This window comes from Dendronephthya gigantea, unplaced genomic scaffold (assembly GCF_004324835.1).
Source record: "Dendronephthya gigantea isolate DGI-Jeju-01 unplaced genomic scaffold, DenGig_1.0 000037F, whole genome shotgun sequence".
Taxonomy (NCBI): Eukaryota; Metazoa; Cnidaria; class Anthozoa; order Malacalcyonacea; family Nephtheidae; genus Dendronephthya; species Dendronephthya gigantea.
In genome coordinates, this window is record NW_021163047.1 from 14,159 (window position 1) to 33,980 (window position 19,822).

General features: G+C 35.1%; 1 protein-coding gene, 1 long non-coding RNA gene and 1 pseudogene across 2 annotated transcripts; 2 read left to right on the plus strand and 1 right to left on the minus strand.

The window, feature by feature from the left end:
- Positions 1-4: 4 nt before the first annotated feature.
- Positions 5-8,220, plus strand: LOC114526151 (fibrillin-1-like; the record flags this gene model as incomplete). Its single annotated transcript, XM_028547669.1, has 9 exons — positions 5-86; positions 563-682; positions 1,204-1,326; positions 2,157-2,558; positions 4,038-4,160; positions 6,351-6,473; positions 6,920-7,246; positions 7,409-7,531; positions 7,608-8,220. Coding segments are annotated over 9 exons (1,725 nt in total), but the record flags the coding sequence as incomplete, so codon positions are not given.
- A 2,563-nt stretch (positions 8,221-10,783) lies between these two features.
- On the minus strand, positions 10,784-13,131 carry LOC114526074 (annotated as a pseudogene).
- Positions 13,132-16,553: 3,422 nt separating this feature from the next.
- On the plus strand, positions 16,554-18,466 carry LOC114526060. The gene is made up of 3 exons (XR_003687298.1): positions 16,554-16,607; positions 17,448-17,570; positions 18,248-18,466. It is a non-coding gene; the product is annotated as an uncharacterized LOC114526060 (long non-coding RNA).
- The last annotated feature ends 1,356 nt before the right edge of the window (positions 18,467-19,822 follow it).

Genomic DNA, 19,822 nt, shown 5'->3' on the forward strand with positions numbered 1-19,822 from the left:
CAGTAATTCCCAATGTAAAAAAACATTTGGAGGATATTTATGTTTATGTATTCAAGGTTATACAAGAGAAAATGGAAATTGTACTGGTAAGTTCCTAATCGCTAATTCTCTTCTACTTTTCGTAAGTCAAAACGTACCTCTACTTGTCAAATTAATAGCTTTCGTTATCGTGTTGTCGTTTTCGTCCAGGGAAAACCTTCTTCATGGTTGGGCAACAGCTTTAAAGTTTTTTCTCACTTGTTGTTTTTCTATAAAGCCCAAATAGAAAAAAAAATTGGAGCCTTTGTATACTTGTAACCAAATATTTCTTTTCCATCACCTGCTGATTTGTATATACATGCAGAAGATATAACAGTAATCACATCACAACGTGAAAATACATGATCGATTCAATTTTCCGTGTGATGGTGTAACAATAATTTTGCGAATCAGATGCAAACAAGGAAACTGTTATTTTTTCACTAAGCGAAAATTTAAAGTTAAAACCTGTTTGTTTCTACTATTTATCTATAGCCATATATAAAGAAAGTCAAGAGTCTAAGTTTATGTAATTCAATCCTAGATATCAACGAGTGTATAACACTTAACAACTGTGATACGAAAGCCTCTTGCGTTAACACGATTGGATCTTTTTCGTGCATGTGTGATGTGGGATACACTGGAAATGGAACAGTGTGTGAAGGTATATCATGTATAATCATTTTTAGTAAAGTAATTAACTAATGCAAATTCTGGCCATGCCCTAATTAAAAACAATGTCGCATTGTTAGGCGATAAACACGTGCCTAATTGGATTTCATAAAATGGCGCCCAGTCAGTGTATTTGTCAAAATGAAAGCCTAATAAAATAGTTATTTTAAAGAGAATGCTGTACCTAGAAATCAGCAAAAGAAGCAATTGTTGGGGAAGGATGCTGCCGTTGCTAACGGTTGTTAACGTTATTTCGTATAAAGCATCGCTTTATTTGAGATACCGTGAAATTACAAATAACGACACAAAAGATTCCTGGTTGCCAAATCGACTTCTCTCAAAAGTAGAATCGCATTGCATATTGCAAGCAAATCATCATCGTGTAACACGGCCTTTATACGACTTACACCACGTGAAAAATATGTGAAAATATTTCCATGCATGGGATTACAATGATAGCAGCGAGAATTGTAGCTGAAATGGTAGAAAAAATTATGTCCTGAATGTCTTCAGATATAGATGAATGTGCTCTGTCTCCTCACAATTGTCTACAAGGATTAAACTGTACAAACACCGACGGATCTTATCTATGCACATGCGATGATCAACATGCTGGAAATGGATCAACTTGCCAAGGTAGTTTCACAAATTTCATTTTATCATGTAATATTTCTGATCATTTTTTGAACTCCAGGTGCCGCTGAATGATATAAGAAAGGCAATATTAACAATTGGCCATAATACAACGACATTAATATTGGAAAAATTGTGTTTCAATTTGTGTCCAGTACTAAAGCACGTCAAAGCAGCAGCAAGCGATCCTGAAAAATTATCGTCATAGATATTTAACTCCCTGCAGCAATTCATTCTTACCTCCTTTCGTTGAAAGCTAGTGCAAGATGAATATACGTCCTTTACATTTTGCAGTTATTGCTATTCTGGGTGGCGCCATGTTAGAATTTAGGGCCATTGACTTCCGTTAATATTCCGCTGATATCGCAATCACTAGATTTTTCAAAACAACGCGTGGAAAAATATAATTTGTTCCAGTGTTGAGAACTGAGATATCGTGAATAATCTCAAATCTTATTATTGCTTTTCAAAATTGCGGCTCGCCAATAAAACACTGCATATTGCATGTATAATGAAATATAATTATTGGCAGGGGCGGGATGAAGGGACTGTGTCCATCCTGTTATTTTTTGCAAGACTGCTTTCGCAGTTATCTAAAATTCACGTCTGTCGACGCTCCCTGTTTTACAATACAATTATGAATCCTGATGAATTAATGAATTTTTAGTGACTTCCATTGAGAGGACATCTTGTGAATTAGATCCCCTAGCTTAGATACCTCTTTATACTTTTCATTGTAACCATTACGATGTAATTTGTAAAATATAATGCAAATTTATGCATAAATGGCCATCATTTGCTTACTAATTCGTATGGTATTTATTTCAATTTAGCTCAGCCTGGCTACAATACATATCTTGTCAAATCAGTTGACTTTGGATATTTGCACCATTTTACATACCAAAACGTCGATCTTCTTCAATTTTCATGGACTCGTACACCAGCCCATTTTCGTTTCATAAATCGAAACGTTCTGCAGGAATTGAAGACTGGAAAATGTCTTCATATCCCAAAGTCATGGTGGGTTGTTATTCTCACTCACGATTGTGATGGACCAAATGCAAGACCAAGGTGGTTTTACAATTCTACCGGGAAATATTTAAAAGATGTTTCAACGAATGATGATCAGGGTTTGTGCCTTAGTGCTCAGGAATATCATGGCAAACTTAACTTTGAAAGTTTCCCTATTTTGTCAAATTGTGGTAGACGGAAGAGCAAGGTGACACTGGGTTTAGGTGAGTGTCACAAAAACTAATTATTCCATAGGTTACCCGACAATGTGTTTTTTCATAGCATTAATCCATAATTAAGGTTCTTATCCGTTATAATTTGCATTACCTTGCATTACATTGAAATTTTTTAATTATGTGTGCGTGCGCTACTTCATGTAATGCAAATTATAAGGGATCAAAACGCTAGTTGTGGATTAATGGCATGAAGAAACACATTTCCGGGAAATCAAAATTTAAAAAAAATTTTAGAAAAAATGTTATTAGTCAAGCATTTATCTGCTAAAAAAAGTTAAATGAAGAAAGATTATTTATGTGACAAAAAAAAGAGTGCACAAGCGCCGTTTTGTGAGCTTCTAAATGAATATGAATTGCATGTTCACAAGATTTGTGTTGACAGGAGTGGAACGCTGAACCAGGCATCTGATTAACAATTTATATAGTTAGCACCGATCTTGATCTGAAATGTACTCCAAATCTATATTGGAGATTCCAATATAGTAATAATTGTAAATAGAACTCACACATCTACAAACATCGACAAAAACCTAACTGCAAAACTAATTACACCCGCTCTTACTTTAAGGCGCTGTTACATTGTGCAACTTTTTTGAAACTTGCAATGCAATTATAATTTTGAGGGATGTTAATTTGTAGTAAAGAGTGCAGTTAAAAATGCCCCGAAAACGTTATTCATAGAGTATCACCTTGCGTGTATCATATTTCTAACTTAATTGATTATGAAAATAATTATTTCATTCGCACTAATTCGCACAGATTGCTTATAGTAAAGTCGAAACAAGCTGTCTTGAAAAATTGTCGTTGTTTTATGCATATATATGAGTGTTATGACAAAAACAACCGCAATCAACGTCAATCATGACAAAATAAACTGTCTATAATTATCAAAATTTACGTATCAAAATGTATCTATCAAAATGTACGTTCAAAATGTAGGCATATGTTTCAAAATGTATCTATATCAACAGGGCCGTAACTAGAACGATAATTGGGGGGGTCTTTATTCATATATTCAGTTCTGCCCGACGGATTTCTTTTGTAAGTGCAATAGCTCACAATGGAAATCCGTCGGGCAGAACTGAATATATGAATAAACACCCCCCCCAATTATCGTTCTAGTTACGGCCCTGTATATCAAAATGTATGTATCAAAATGTATGCATCAAAATGTTTGTATCAAAATGTATCTATCAAAATGTACGTATCAAAATGTAGGCATGTGTATCAAAATGTATCTATATCAAAATGTATGTATCAAAATGTGTGCATCAAAATGTTTGTATCAAAATGTATCTATCAAAATGTATCTATCAAAATGTATCTATCGAAATGTAGGCATGTGTATCAAAATGTTTGTATCAAAATGTATGTATCAAAATGTATCTATCAAAATGTATCTATCAAAAATGTATCTATCAAAATGTATCCTTATCCTATTATCCTATTAAATTATTCTTATCCTAGATATCGATGAATGTTTTTTGAAAATGGACAACTGCGACAAAAATTCCAGGTGTATCAACACTGTTGGTGGTTTTTCATGCGAGTGTAATCAAGGTTATACTGGAAGTGGCACTTATTGCTTTGGTAAGTCGTCTTTTAAGGTTTTTGTGACAACCGCGTAAGCGGTAGCCACTATGTCAGAGGCTTGCTTGCTTGCTTGCTCGCTTGCTTGCTCGCTTGCTCGCTTGCTCGCTTGCTCGCTTGCTCGCTTGCTCGCTTGCTCGCTTGCTCGCTTGCTCGCTTGCTCGCTTGCTCGCTTGCTCGCTTGCTCGCTTGCTCGCTTGCTCGCTTGCTCGCTTGCTCGCTTGCTCGCTTGCTCGCTTGCTCGCTTGCTCGCTTGCTCGCTTGCTCGCTTGCTCGCTTGCTCGCTTGCTCGCTTGCTTGCTCGCTTGCTCGCTTGCTTGCTTGCTTGCTTGCTTGCTTGCTTGCTTGCTTGCTTGCTTGCTTGCTCGCTTGCTCGCTTGCTTGCTTGCTTGCTTGCTTGCTCGCTTGCTTGCTTGCTTGCTTTCTTAAATGCTTGTCTTGGACAATGACGTCACACTCAGCACTACGTCACACAACTGATGTACGTCACACTCGGCAGTTTTCGCCATTTATCGCCAACCTTTCCGGTGCAATCAAATATGCAATTCAAATACAAATTATTTTAGTATCAACACAGCTTTTCTATATGTACGTTGTTTTGCTTACATTTTTGAGCTGTTTGAACTTTGCACGTCTTCCTCATATATAATAATCAATATTTAAACGACACATTATGGTCTTCTACAGTATTTAGACGACACCTGCAGACCGCCGACAGCAGGCGATTTGTTTGTCTATAGACGATTTGTTCGTCTTCTGATGTGAAAACGGCTAATATATCGCTCACATTTTATGAAATTTGGAGTTAATCAATACGGCAGATGCGTTGCAAAACCAAATGCAATTTCTATAGTTTAATAGTAACATATAATATTTGTAGATGTGAATGCTGTCTGCTGAAACTTTAGCATATAGCTCACATGCACAATCAGTTTCTGTAAACATAAGTAGAGGCAGGAACGTAAAATAAAAGGCTGTGTCATTCTACCTAAAATTATGCTTCGGCCGAAGAGGTCTGAACGTGATCCCAATTATTTTATATATCGTCACGCATCGTCTTCATCAGCATCAACTTTACTGTCATCATTGAATATGATCAATGAATGTGGTAATTATTGGCATGGTGAGTAAAATAGCCTGCTCATTTGGGAAAGAATGAGCCCCTTTATTAATCATCAGCAATGGAGAGTGATAATATATGCCAATCCTCACTGATCCATTGTATTCTTCTCTGACTGCACGACAAAGGATTTTATACATGCACCAATGACCTCCGGTAATGACATAGCCCATTCTTTGGACTACAGTAGTGTCAACCACGCGCTTTAGTATAAGAAGTCACACCCAGTTTACCCTGCTGATTCAGTGAATCAGTTTAATCAGACGATATTCATGGCTTCGCGAAGAAATAATCCGGCTGTAATTGGCTGCATCCACAACCTGTCACCTTTGAAAAAAGGTGAAAAAAACTGAATGGTGCGACTTCGAACTCCAAATGCAAAACAAACGGGTACAACTATTAGCACTAGCTATTCTGCCACCTAAATCCATGATACAACTCAGATGACAAGGACAGAGCGGTAGTCACATGTACGCGCTGCGTACCTATTTTTTCCTATTACAATACAATAATTATAAAGCAATAATTATTAAACAAAGTTTTCAATATTAGTTGGCAAAGATACATTCTCATCTTAATTATAATCCATGCACCGTTTGTGTGATTTAAACCTAACCAGTAGCGTAGCCAGCCTGACGATTTGTCCCGCTATGCTAATATTCTGGTGATCATTGACAGCGAAAACCATCAATTTCTAAGGAAATGAATAATTATAATAACTCGAAATTTACATAGCGGGACAAAATTGTCAGGCTTGCTACGCCATTGAACCTAACCATGGCCGTTAGGGAAAGGGAAAGGGAAATATTGTACCTCAACATCAAAAGCATCCACTGATTGCAACTTGTTTAAGAAAGATACATGCACTTACCTCTAGACACCACCACCACCCATTTATTGTTATAACACATGTTTTTTTAAATCACGCATCTTGCCGCCACAAACGAGACATATAAAACGATTTCCGTTGTTACTGCGTGTTTCATGATTTACCATGGAAATGCTAAACGGCCGAGATAATTTTTTTCCACGAGTAATGAATAACATATTTCATAACACATCCGTTGTAGATATAGACGAATGTTTCCTAACTACCGACAACTGCCTTCCCAATTCAACCTGCAACAACACAGATGGATCTTATGAATGTATTTGTGACGATGAACAACCTGGAAATGGAACTGATTGTAAAGGTAAAGAAAGGTCTTGATTTAATATTGGAATCATATAAAGTCATTCAACAGTTTTTACTGGACCCTTTGACGGAAATGCATCTTCTACTTGTGCCTCGAGAAAGTTCCTACGAACTTTGCTTGTTGAGGGTAAAATTCCCGCGTAGTGCGGTTGGGTCTTTCTTGTGCGTCGGTTTCTCAATATACCACATTCGCAACATACCATGCACAATTTTTATTTGAAGAATAAATGAAGCATGGATCTTGAAAAGTCTTCAGGCCCACGATATATCATTATTGGGAGCGAGGAAGTGTTCAACATATTAAGAATGTAGCCTTAATAGGCTCTTGTAGTCGGACGTATTACACAATTTCATATAGCTTGCCATCGTTTTAAACCTTTGCAAACTCTAAAACCCTCTTAAAATTACAAAAAAAAACACAGTGACTGATAAATTCCTTTACAGGAAAAGATATCAGGTTAAAAGGACCATTAGGTTCAAACGGAACTGGTCGTGTAGAAGTATTCCATAATGGAGAATGGGGAACAGTTTGTGACTATAATTGGAATATACATGATGCTCATGTTGCATGTCATCAACTTGGCTATTTGTATGCTGTTAGAGCTTTTGAAATGAGACGCGTTCCCTCTCGCCCCAGGCGGATTTGGTTAGACGACGTTGATTGTGCTGGGTATGAGCAAAATCTGTTTAGTTGTGCTCACGAAATTCGAGAATTTGGCGTTCATGGCCGCACCTGTGAAAAAGATGCTGCAGTAGAATGTACTTCAAACGGTGTGTAATTAATATGAAGAGCGAGTTGACTTTACAATATGATTTATAGTTTCGGTCGAAAATTTATAGTTTCGGTTTTTTTGCTCATTTGTGCAAATTATTCATCGAATGGTGCAAAAATTAACATTTTCTCTAATACTCTGGTTGGATTATTTAACACAGATATAGATGAATGTTTCAATGCTTCTGAATACTGTGGCCTTACTGCTAAATGCATTAACACTTGGGGAAGTTTCATATGTCAATGTAAGGCTGGTTATACTGGAAATGGTTTGTTCTGCAATGGTAGGTTTTTGCAATTCTTAGCATGAGGTATAATAAGTACATTAATGAACTTTTTTCCATTGATCATTATTACTAGCAGAAAAAGAAATTCTTCACCGGAAATCAGGATTTCCGAACTTTGCTTACATTATTATTGGTCTAATTTTACTACTTGGAATAATACTGCTGGTAATATTGATACGAAGACGACGTAGACGATCACAAAGAACATTCCATGATAATGAAAACTTGCAGTTGGTTTCAAAAGAAGATTTACATTCTGGAATTGGTGACGACAATAAGAATCAAGGATCAGCTGTTAGCAAAACTGTCAAAGCAAGTGATGAAAGATGTGAGCTAATAGATCAAGATGAACTCAATAAAGTCACTGAATGCTAGAGCATTTGAGGTTTTGAAAAAGTGATTATTGACAACAGTCATTTTACAATTCATTATGCATGTTTAGCTATAATAAGTCTAGTAATTTTTTTTTTAGTTTACTTTTTAGTACAACTCAGCTTGTTATCGTAGTTTCTAATTTCTAGAAAATTATACTTTTCAAATTTAGTCAAATAAATAATCCGTAGTTTTAGGAGCCTGAAATCAGATAGAGAAAGAAACTGTTTGTGAAAACAAGCATATAATTATGCACTTTGCGGACAGGATGCTTTAATTTTCAGCTTCGTACCATGACAATAAACTGCTTGATAATTCTTTACATGTTTATCATGTCTAAGTTTATTTAAAAATTGTCGGTAAAATAAAGCTTTCATTTACAAAAATCCCACGTGTTTCATGAGATTATAACTCCAAAATTAATATAATTTAGGATCAGTAAGATATATATAGCACTGGTTGAAATTCAGCCTTTTCGCAGGTAGGAATTGCCTGACGAAAGGCCCATTATGAGGAAGAGCCAGAAATTTGAACACTTGTGAGAAAGAATATTGGTTGATTATTGCGAATATGTCAATTGCATCCTACAATGAAAACTTGCAGTTGTTTAAAAACAATTTTCAGCTTGGAATTGATGATGACAAAAAAAGCAGGGATCAGCTTTTAGCAAATCTTTGAGTTCCAATAATGAAAATTGTGATCGATTAGTTCAGGATGAACTCAATGATGTCACTGAATGCTAGAGCAATTGAGGTTATGAAAAAGCGATCGCTGATAAATGTCATTTTCGGATGAGATTTAAAAAAGTAAGGATTTGTTATACTTGAGAAAGAGTATTGTACATTAGTTTTGTTTTGGTTACTTCTTAGTATACTTCTTAGTAGAACTGAATTTGTAATCGTATAGTTGCACCTTTTTATCACATTGACGCAGGTGAACAATCGATTCCCCCAGCAATAAACTGTTTTAAACATGGCGGGAAATAAGAAGTGAAAACCTGAGAATAAATTCTGTTTAAAATAAAAAAGAAACGTTTTGTCTTGTTTTTTCTGCATTTTTTAATGTAAAAAGCTATTTACCATGTTTATGCTGAAAGTTTTATTACGACCTTTTGTCGTCACAGTGAATTATCGATCAATAGTACCATTATAAACCTATGTTTCATCATCCTCGGATTTTTACTAAATTCTCTTCATGAATTATACCTGTTTTCGAAATACGTATAGGTATATTTTTTAAGCTGTTACTTAAAAAAACTATGTTCCAATTATATAATATTTCTTGGCATTTCCAAACCCATGGGCTAATGCCATCAAGAAACGATTTGTGGAGCCACAGAGATACAGCCCATTCAGATTAAAATCATGACAGCATTTGTACCAACGTAACCTTTGTATCTTTTGGCACTTTTGTAAATCGGTAAATTATCATCACGATCTCTGTTCCAAAAAACGCCCTGCCTTTTGTAGAGAGAGTGTTTTCAAGTGATATCAAGGATTATCTTGCCTCAGTTAGGTTAATAATTATAAATTTCTTCGTATCATGTTTAACCTTATTCAAAAATTATTGTTGATTATAATGTTTGGTAAAACGCAGCTTTAATCTACACGAAAAAACATCTGCCCCTTGAAATCCTGCCCGCATGGTAGGAAATGCCTGAGCGAAAGTGCCTGATTATTTACATACTCCATTATGCCTTTCGAGCTTTGACCATGACGGGAGGAAAATTCGAATATTTGTGCGAAATAATCTTGGTTGAATATTGCTTGAATAAGTCAATACAATCCTAACTTTTACTTTATACAGTAACGATAAAGATTCACACGTCTAGGGATGGTCCTTTAATGAGAAATGAGTACGATAGCGGCGAAAATTGTCGGGATTTTAGGTGAGTTCTGTGTCCATGATGTATAAAATTATGTCAACATATGAGTGTACTTGCATGCTTATGCTTATATGAAGTATAAAGGTTCTTTGTTTTCCTATTATATATCATGAATGTTTATCGTGGAATGATTTTTGCTATAATTCTCTTAAAACTATTCTGTTAATTAAATCTATTTAATACTTGAACCAACCTGTCGAAGTGTCTTTATAGGGTGGCAAAAATATGCTTTGACTTTCTTTGCAAAGGACTATATAGGTATTAAAAGGAATAATTGGGACACGTACGGTGTGTACACTGTATTGAAATTAGATTTGGAATGAAAGACCAATCAAGATGGGTGATCTAAGTAATAAAGTAACGGCTTGGAGTTGGAGATAAAATGTAGTTATGATAAATATGATAATTCATCACAATTCTTCGGTAAATACTACCAACATGTGTAATATATGTCAGTTATTGGCACTTCTGGGGAACTCGATGCAGAGAAATGCTAAAACGAACGGCATCTATATTTAATTAAATGACGTTATAAGTAAAACCAGGCAACCTAATATGAAAATACTAAGACGGATTATTGTCTTGAGCACGTGCTCAACAATCGCATAATGATTTAATGGTAAGCAGGGGTGCTTCAACATTATCGAAGTTTGTCATCTGTCAACCTCTGGTCAGTTGATTTCCAATTTAAATGACCAGGACAGAAGTATTAAGGAATAATATTTTGTGGGAATAGAGCACTATTAGGGGGGTTGAGCCGTCCAAGGCATCCTCCCCCCAAAAAAATTTCAATGTTTAGAATGCAGCAAATTTCATTTCCTGCGTTTTGTGGGTGAGATTTTTACAATATCGGATATAATTTTATTGCATTACCTGAACTAAGAATAAGCCAAATCTTTTCTGAAAGACGACCATACACTATCCAATGATGGTTTAATTTTATTCTTGTAGCAATTTGGGAGCTGGGGAAAATTGTCCTCTTTGCTCTGGGCGGTCCTTTTTTTAATTTCAGATTTATACATCTTTATACATTATAATTACAATAATAACACAAAAATTATCATATTAAATGTTTTTATTCAAGCGTCACTTTCGGTGAAATGGAGCTCAGCGATAGGTCGAGAAGAATTTTTAGCGGTCCATTACTTTCTCGTAATGGACTAGCACTTTCCCGTAGTGGACCGGCGTTACCGGCGATCCATGTCAAGATGAAAAAATGAGAAATTCTGAATAAAAAGGCACAAGAAAAAATTTAACTGCTTTTGAAATTAATAACACATCTCCGAACGGTTTAGGTTCACAAAATAATTCAATTATTATATTAATGTATTAATTATTTTGTTTTTGTTTTTATCAAATGTGTATAACCAGGCTATTGATACGAATTCATGCATTTCTTGTTTGTTTCAAGTGCAAATACATTCCTTATGCCATATGATAAACTTATTAACCTTGCTTGCTCGTTTTTCACCGAGAAATATCGGACCTCGATCTTTTTGTACAAACCTCGCTCTTCGAGCTAGGGCTGTTCAAAAAGACCTCGGTAAGACTTATAATGTATCACACGTGTCTGTGTGGGTAGTTTGGTTGGTTTTCTTTGGCAAATATTTTTAAAATGTCCCCGCATAGTCTAAGTAACTTTGATTTTTCATATTATATATGTCGTTTATAATCTGTTGATAATTCTAAGAATGCTGCCTTACGAAAACACTGCCAACTCGTCAACTTTGCAGCCCAGTGGTCGGATTTTCATTGACGTTGCTTTTAGTGAATAATGATGTCCTTTCCATGACCACCAATTGATACCATTAGCAAACGATTGGTGTGAACCATACAGATACATACCATTTAAATTAGCTTTGTGACAATGCTGGTACCACCATGCACCTTTGAATGACCTGGCACAATTGCCAGGCCATAGATCATTGTCGCGATCTCTGGTCGTAAATGCCATGCTGTTATGTATCGAGAGAGAGTCTCCCGCCGTGCCTGAATAATATAAATAATTACAAATGGCAATATTACAGCAATTAAAAAAAAATTAAAAATCGCACATCACTGTTATGATGCAGTAGAATTTATCCCGATTTAACAAAAAATCTTTACATGAGAGAAAATTGCATTTTCCTGTACATTTCTTTCCAAAATTTTATAAATTTGGAAAATCTAGCTAGAATGGTCAATTATCGAAACACCGTCATCATACTAAATTATTGATGAGCGACACAAGTTTGTATTTAGATAAATTAGCCAGGCCTAAATTATTGTTACTTGTACAAAGTAAAGGTGTCTTGACCTGAAAACAAAATTTACCGATCCAACTGAAAGCACGAAATACAAGAAAAAACCGTGAGATCAATTTAGAAGGCAAAGAAATAATAATGCGATTAAAACTGCTTGTTGTCAAACTTACCACTATACGCTCCAATTTTCAAAGTATAACTCTGCAGCTCGCTTTTAACTTTGAAAAAATCGTAATTTGCATACTTAGTGTTTCCTGAAGTGTCCTCCATATCGATGCGGATTTCATTTTCTGAATTTGATGTAAGCCTATGGATTTTATCTAAGCCAAGCCAGAATTCCCCATTTAAATCACCAAAGCCGTGTTTGTAGTCTTGCCATTCCCTGTAGAAATTGACACTGCCATCAAGACGTCGTTGAAACACCGTCCAGCCCCCTCCTGATGTTTTCATGTCGCAATATACTTCAAAGCTACCATTTCCATCTGCATTTATCTTGTAAACACCGCTTCTCCTTTCTCTGTTTGACGGGTCACTACACCTCTATAAAGATTAGTATATTCAATTTAACTATAATAACAACAAGAACAGCTAGAAATTGTAGTATAACAAAATAGCAATATTGCGTGTAATTTGTTCCTTGTTTCGTTGCGTCCTTAATTCTGTTATTAGCGGATGTAATAGTCGTAAATATGTCTAAACCGGTGGTTGATGTAAAATTCACACCCGAACTTTTTTAAAGTTTTTTTTTAACCTAATAAAATGAAGTTAGACAAAAAAACAAAAGGCATATTCGAAAATGTGGACAAACATGTTTCAATATGTACTCATAATGCTATTTTTTCCAGCCAGAATTAATCTACCTCGATAACTTGGTGAAATATTGTCCAGTCACCTACTCCGATATTCTTTTTTCTGTCTGTTGTGTTTGTAAGTTGACAGTTAACTGCGTCTTTATCGTTAGTTGTTGTCCTGAAATTAAAGCCAGCACAACTTTTTTCTTCGTAGCAAAGGATGTTGCAGTTCACTTGGACATCGTGTTCGAAATGATGACTTGAAATTATCTCTTCAAGAGGTAATGAAGGTCCATCTGGAAGCATACATTTTTTGGTGGTTTAAAACTTTTGTATTATGAGTCGGTGAGATCGTGTTTGCAGATGGCTTCTTTGCTGGATATAAATTAATATTTCTAACATGCAAGCTAGCTTTCAGCTGCTAATCTGCATACGATCTTCAATGGGACTGCTATGAATTATAATTGACAATGATGCATGCGGTCGGAATTATAAACCCATAAGGCACGACTATATGGAGGCAATATTTTTGCTGTTTTTTAAGCGGTCCATGATGCAAAAATCGCAAACTTACTTATTTATTCAATTTTTAAACTGTTTCTTGAGATACCTCTTTACCACTGTAAAACGCTCTATTCCGTATTCTCGATTATTGCTCCAAACTTAAAACAAATGTTTTCGCAAATTCAAAGTAAAAAATGTGCAAATAGAGCATGCATTTATGAACTTTGTAAATGTGCACTTTATATGCAAACTAGCATAAGAAAGACAGTTAAAATTTCAATGATTGAATACCTTTGAAATGCCTTGAGGTTTCAATAATAAAGTTAAAATTAGAATTATAGTTAAATTTTTAAAAAAGGTTACCATTTTTCTAAGGTAAAAAGAATTATATTCAGGTTTCAATCGACAATTTGAATATGGAGCAATTTGAAAGTATATTTTGCAATATATCGCATATAGCTGAAACGATAAAAAGAATATACTGTCAATGTTTCATTAACTTGAATAGTAATTTGATACTAACCACTCAGGATAATTTCATAGTTCCAAATGCCATAACGCTGTGCCTTTACTCTTGAAATCAGGAAGAGTATTATCATAGGTAATATAGTTCTCATCGTTAATGTAAATATACAGGAGAAAAATTCATCGTTCATCTACGTACGAAATTCGTGGCAAATAAGTAACAAACAGAAAAATTAAAATAGACTATTATAAATTTGCAGGTGCCATAATTCGATACCTTGACTAAAAGGCTATTAATAAGTTATTTTAATGCATATATATAAAAATATATATATATATATATATATATATATATATATATATATATATATATATATATATATATATACGTATACTAGCTTATAATTATTTTATGCGTATATAGAAAAATGTTCTCAAAGCATAGTAATTACGTATGTGTCGCCCGCTATCTCTACGTATAAAGTGACTATTCTGTTTCAATGTTATTGCGGCAAGGATTTGGTAAAGTAAATCCCCAGCTATATGATGCACTTAATTTATATTCCCGAGGGAAATAGTGAGTTTTGTTTTCCCAAAAGTCTAAATGTTTCCCGAGATGAAGTCGAGGGAAACATTGCATGAGACTCGAGAGAAAAAAAAACTCACTATTTCCCGAGGTAGTGTATATGAAGATTTTGTTATATAGGAACAAAAACATAGATACATGTTACACAACAATTTCAGTTAAAAAAAAACCTACTTTACTTTGTTATGACAGGAAGCGGGCAACAATTTTTCACCTGTTTGCCTGGCGGGAAACATTGCATTTATTTAAAGTCATGTGACTGCAAATGAACCAATCACATTTAAAATACACAGCACTCCTATATAATAACAAGTAATGTCCCCAGTATGAGGCGAAAACCCGTACTACACGAAAGTGTTGTGAGGTAATATAAGGGAGAAATAAATTACAGTAAATGCTTTTTCATAGTAATGCATTAATACATTGCGTATCTATTTTTAAGGCTCTTTAAACCCTGCCAGGGCGTCTCACAGCGTTTAATGTAGACACGGTCGTCAAAAATCTGCAATTGGATTACACGGCTAAAAACTCTGAGCCTGCGGTTTATCAGCATGTAACAATGTTATGCTGCCATTATTGTTCACACTTGTCAACAACATTGAACAATATTATTGAAACTGAATCGAGTGTGACAATATTGTTCAATGTTGATAACAACTCTGAACAATGTGGGCAGCACAACATTGCTCTATCTTGTTTGTATCAATATTGAATCAACCTGATCGTTTTTAGGCGTGCGGCTACAACAGAAAATTGAGAAACAGCGGTGCTTACTATGAAGAATCAAGAACAGCTGAACGAGCTCGGCATCAACACGCGCACGCGCAGACTTAAGGATCACTAGGTGGGTAAGCTGAATAAGAAAGGATACTTTTTGAAGAATAGGCAAAATATTTTCAGTCTGCCTTCTCTGCAGGAATGGTGAGCGTCAACATGGTTGGTAAAGTTATTATATATTTTTTGCATGAATACTTCAATATTTCGTTGTTGAGTTGATCGCATATCATAAGCTAACCTAATAATTAAAAAACCCATGGGACGTCGACGACAACGTAACGTTTTGCGCAAATAGAAAGTTGCAAGTTCATTGGTATTATTATTTATCTAGGTCATAGGAAGTAGATATTTTACATGTTTTGTTTGTTTCACATGTTTCGCATATTTATATGTTTCGCTTGTGCATGACTGCTGTTCGAGTACTTCAAGTGCATCAAATGAAGTGTCACGATAATGTTGCGACTGCGGAGATAGCAAACAAGATGTCTTGTCTTGAGCATAATATATAGGCTATTGATAATCTGTCTGAGGAAATTTTGAACATGACCGCTATATTTCACTTTGTTGCAATTTTCGGTACTTCAAAATGGAGAACCAATTGCCATGAAAGTGTGCCTGACTTAACGCATTACTGCGAAAATGATGACGTAGGAAATGTGACAGTTGACATGTTTCAGTACTTATATATCATCGAGGAAACTATTGTTTGTGAATAGTTTATAAACAATATTTTCCTTTTACATGAATAAAAATTAATATATTGAGTTCAATTCTATAATTCGAAAAATTGCTCTACAATTAATACTTACACAAAATTGTTGCAATTTTCAGTGCTTGAAAATGGAGAAACAATTGTCATGAAAGTGTGCCTGACATAACGCATTACTGAGCCTGTAGTATTTCAATAACAATCGCGCAGAGTTGGGAAAATGATAATAATTATAGGAAACGTCTCGCTTGTGACTGTTGACATGTTTCAGTACTTCTTATATCATCTAGGATGCTATTGTTTTGTCTCCAGCTCTTCCCATGAATATAATATCCCCCACAAAATTTTACTGAATTGAACTAACGTCATACAAATACCATGAATAGTGTATAAAGAATATTTTCCTTCTACATGAATAAAAATTGATCTATTGATTTCAATTTTAAAACAAAAAAAATCGCTCTACAATTAATACCTACACAAAATGAATCGTCATAACTCTGCGTCAAAAGATCCATTTTAACCGCAAAACGAAAGAACTTCCGTAAACGTAACATCCGTTCGAACGATCACGCAACAGAAATATATTTTCAATTCAAAACTAAATTTTATTCATAACACGCCGTAAGTCAGCAAGAGAAAGATCTCAAAGTTTTCAACCTGCAAAATAAAGAAAACCAAATAGAAAAATCGCATCTAACGTGTCTTGGTGTTATTTTGCTCTCCTTAACATTGTGCACGGTATGTTTGTATCGTATTGGCTGAAGTGACCATAGGGCATCTCTTTACACTTAAGATTAAGGAAAGAAGATATAAAGTCTTCGTATGTTTCGTATATTTTTGCATGATAAATCTGGCTAATTTACTCATCGTAAGTGAAAGAGCTGATGTATTTCGAGTTACGGTTGTTTTCCAATTGCGCGTTTTTTATACGCACGGAAAATTTTAAATGCTTCTAAATTTTTATTATTTACCATCCGGGTCTACAAAGATAACATCTAAAAGGATTTAGACTTTTACGTGCGGGTACGTGCATATGAAAAACGCGTAACTGCATGGAAAGCAACTCTTAGTCTAATTCAATGATCCCTCTAGGTCCAACTCGCGTGTACCGTTAACCGTTTTATATCTTCTTAACGATGAATCCACTGACGATTAGGTTTAGGTTAAACTAGCTGCCTCAGGAAACATTTCCTACCCCAAAAAGAAATTCAGCCGTTACCACGGAGTAGGGAAAGAGGGGGCTATAACAAAACAAAGTAGCTTCAAAAAGTGTTATAGGTCTAACATTCAGGGGCATTGCGACCGGTATGATAAAGAGGTGGTCAAATTGCTTTGTTATTTGTTCGGGAAATCAAGTAAATTGACCAAAATTTACAACAATATTCATTTGTACATTTAGCTACGAATATTTCAGGCTAGTCATCCTCACCAATTGTTAGCTAATTTCATACAGCATGGACCATGGTTCGGATCTTGGACAATGGATCGTAAAGCGTTCGCGATGAATCATGATTTATAAAACCTAGGCTTTAGCAATAATGACTACATAATTATAGTTATTATGCTGTTCCCTTTTAGGATGCATCGAGCACATGCAGTTGCTCCAGTGGCGAGAGTTCGTGTTAAAAAGAGGAGAAACGGACCATCAGACAATGCACTTACACTAATCTGAGAGATGGCAGAGATTCGGGACAAATCATGGTTCGTGAAAAGAGCGACATTTCTTCTAGAAATATATGTTTTTTGACAATCGTACTAGTTTATTATTCCTTTTGAAATATTCAAATTGCTGTCAAGAAAGTCAAATTGCTATGGATTGCCATTTTAATACATTTATTTCGAATTATGTACTCAATTTCCGTAATATTCATGCATGCATGCTCCTAGAAAACACTGATTGGCAATTTTATTAAGGCTATATGCGTCCAATAAGATATGGTTATTGGGCGTTTTCATTTGTGTTTTCACGCTAACGGGTAAGCAATCACTATAAACGTACATAGGTGTACGAGACAGGGAGGTCACCTTCTCTCGCCAGACTTTTGAATTTAGAAAAGCCTTAGTTGAGCAGATTTTACTGAATTGTACAAAATTTCGAGCGAAAATTACACTTTCGGCTAAATTTGTATTCACCGAGTTTTTATATAGCTTATAATCAAATTTTACCTTCAAGAATTTATCGGATCGGAGAGATTTTGAGCTTCTGGGGCGACATCACTTGCATATCAACGAGGCAATGAGTTAAGCTACAAAATTAATTGGATTTGCACGTGTTAACATTGCGAATATTACGAGACCTTAGAAATTTTTTTTTCCGAATTTCACCTTCGCGGATGTCATTTTTGAAAATTTTTGAAGCGGTTTTTGTTTTCTTTCAGACATGTGATTTCAGAAAGACTCGCTCTGACACAGCTCTGCGTGTTACCTACCAGGGAGATTTGAGAGTAATAAGTGGCAATAACGTTTGTCGACGTTGGTTCTTGACAATCAATGGCAGAGAATGTCAATCACCTGCTACAATTGAAACTCAAATCCACCCTATTGGAGTCTCCGGCCTGAATAACCATCGCCCTGCTACTGTGGATGGTTTTTGTGAGGGTATTAAGCAAGGTCGTATCATTGTTGGTCTCTCTGTTGGTAGTTGTAAATATGGTTACGAAAGCCAGGCAGGTGATGCCTACACTTGCTGGGGTTCAGTTTGTCGTATTATCATTGAAGAAGTGCCGCCATTGCAATGAAATGTTTGAACTGAAATAACTATGTGTTTGCACTTTTGTGTCACTTATAACAGTATCATGTTATAATTATATAAGCCAGAAAGATAGATAAATCTAAACCATATCTGTTCACTAATTAAAATGCATTTAAAATGGTGCAATGGTGCCATAAACGTACCCACCAGTCTTTTTTATATCATCAAGATGCTCGAAGCGGAATAATAGCACAAAAATATTTCTTATCATTATTCATTTTGAGCATAGTATGTTTTAAGTAATAACTTGCGGTCTCTATCTGAAATGTGCATCATATACAGGTAAGTTACCAACAGCGAGGTTCGAATGCCAACAACTGATACTATTCTACCAGTGTGAATATTAATCTTACAGCTTTTCTCGCGTGCATAGTTGTAAGAAAACGTTCTCATTGTGTTGTTTTTTTTCTGTCTATGATGGGAAAAATATCGCGTGTGCGGATGGATTTTAAGCTGTGTGATGAAAGAATTCAGAGGCCAATAAAGATACGTACTTTTAATTTGAGATGGCGATATCAAGCGGCTATTGTTTATATAAAAAAAGGTACGCAAATCGTGGATATCGGTTGCCTTTGAGTCTGAAAGCCTTTGAAGCCAATCACTGATGTGAGATCAGTGGAACCAATCTATTTACAAACTTGCGGGCATCAGTAAACAATAAAGAACTTTTATTTAAATATTGGCTGAAAATATCATACAAACTGCTTCTACTTATTAAAATTGTGCTTAGAATTGAACGATTCTAAATATGACTGATTTAATTTCTGTGTAAACAATTGCATACCATGACATTAAAATATTACCCTGATAATAATTATCATGTACTGTACAGGCTGAATCAACTATATCATTTATAGTCCTAGGAACTGGATTTTCCTCCATGTCATTTAACAGTCTTAGTAACAAGTACCCATACAAATTACGACACAATTGACAGTATATCATTCGAACATACCACAAATAAAATTCACTGTTTTTTTTACTTTATTTAATTAACTTGTCGAAGGGAAGAAGTAAAACTTGAAGTAAAACTTTATTAGTCTTTTGATTCCCAAGCTTATATAAGCTTGCCATTAAGACCATAGGCAGCCCAGCAAACAATGTTGGTTCGTAAGATTACTTCATTATATCAGTGTATTAAAATTAAGACTGCACAGCAAGTTGTGACAGTCTGTACAGCACAATAGCTGTCAAATATTCG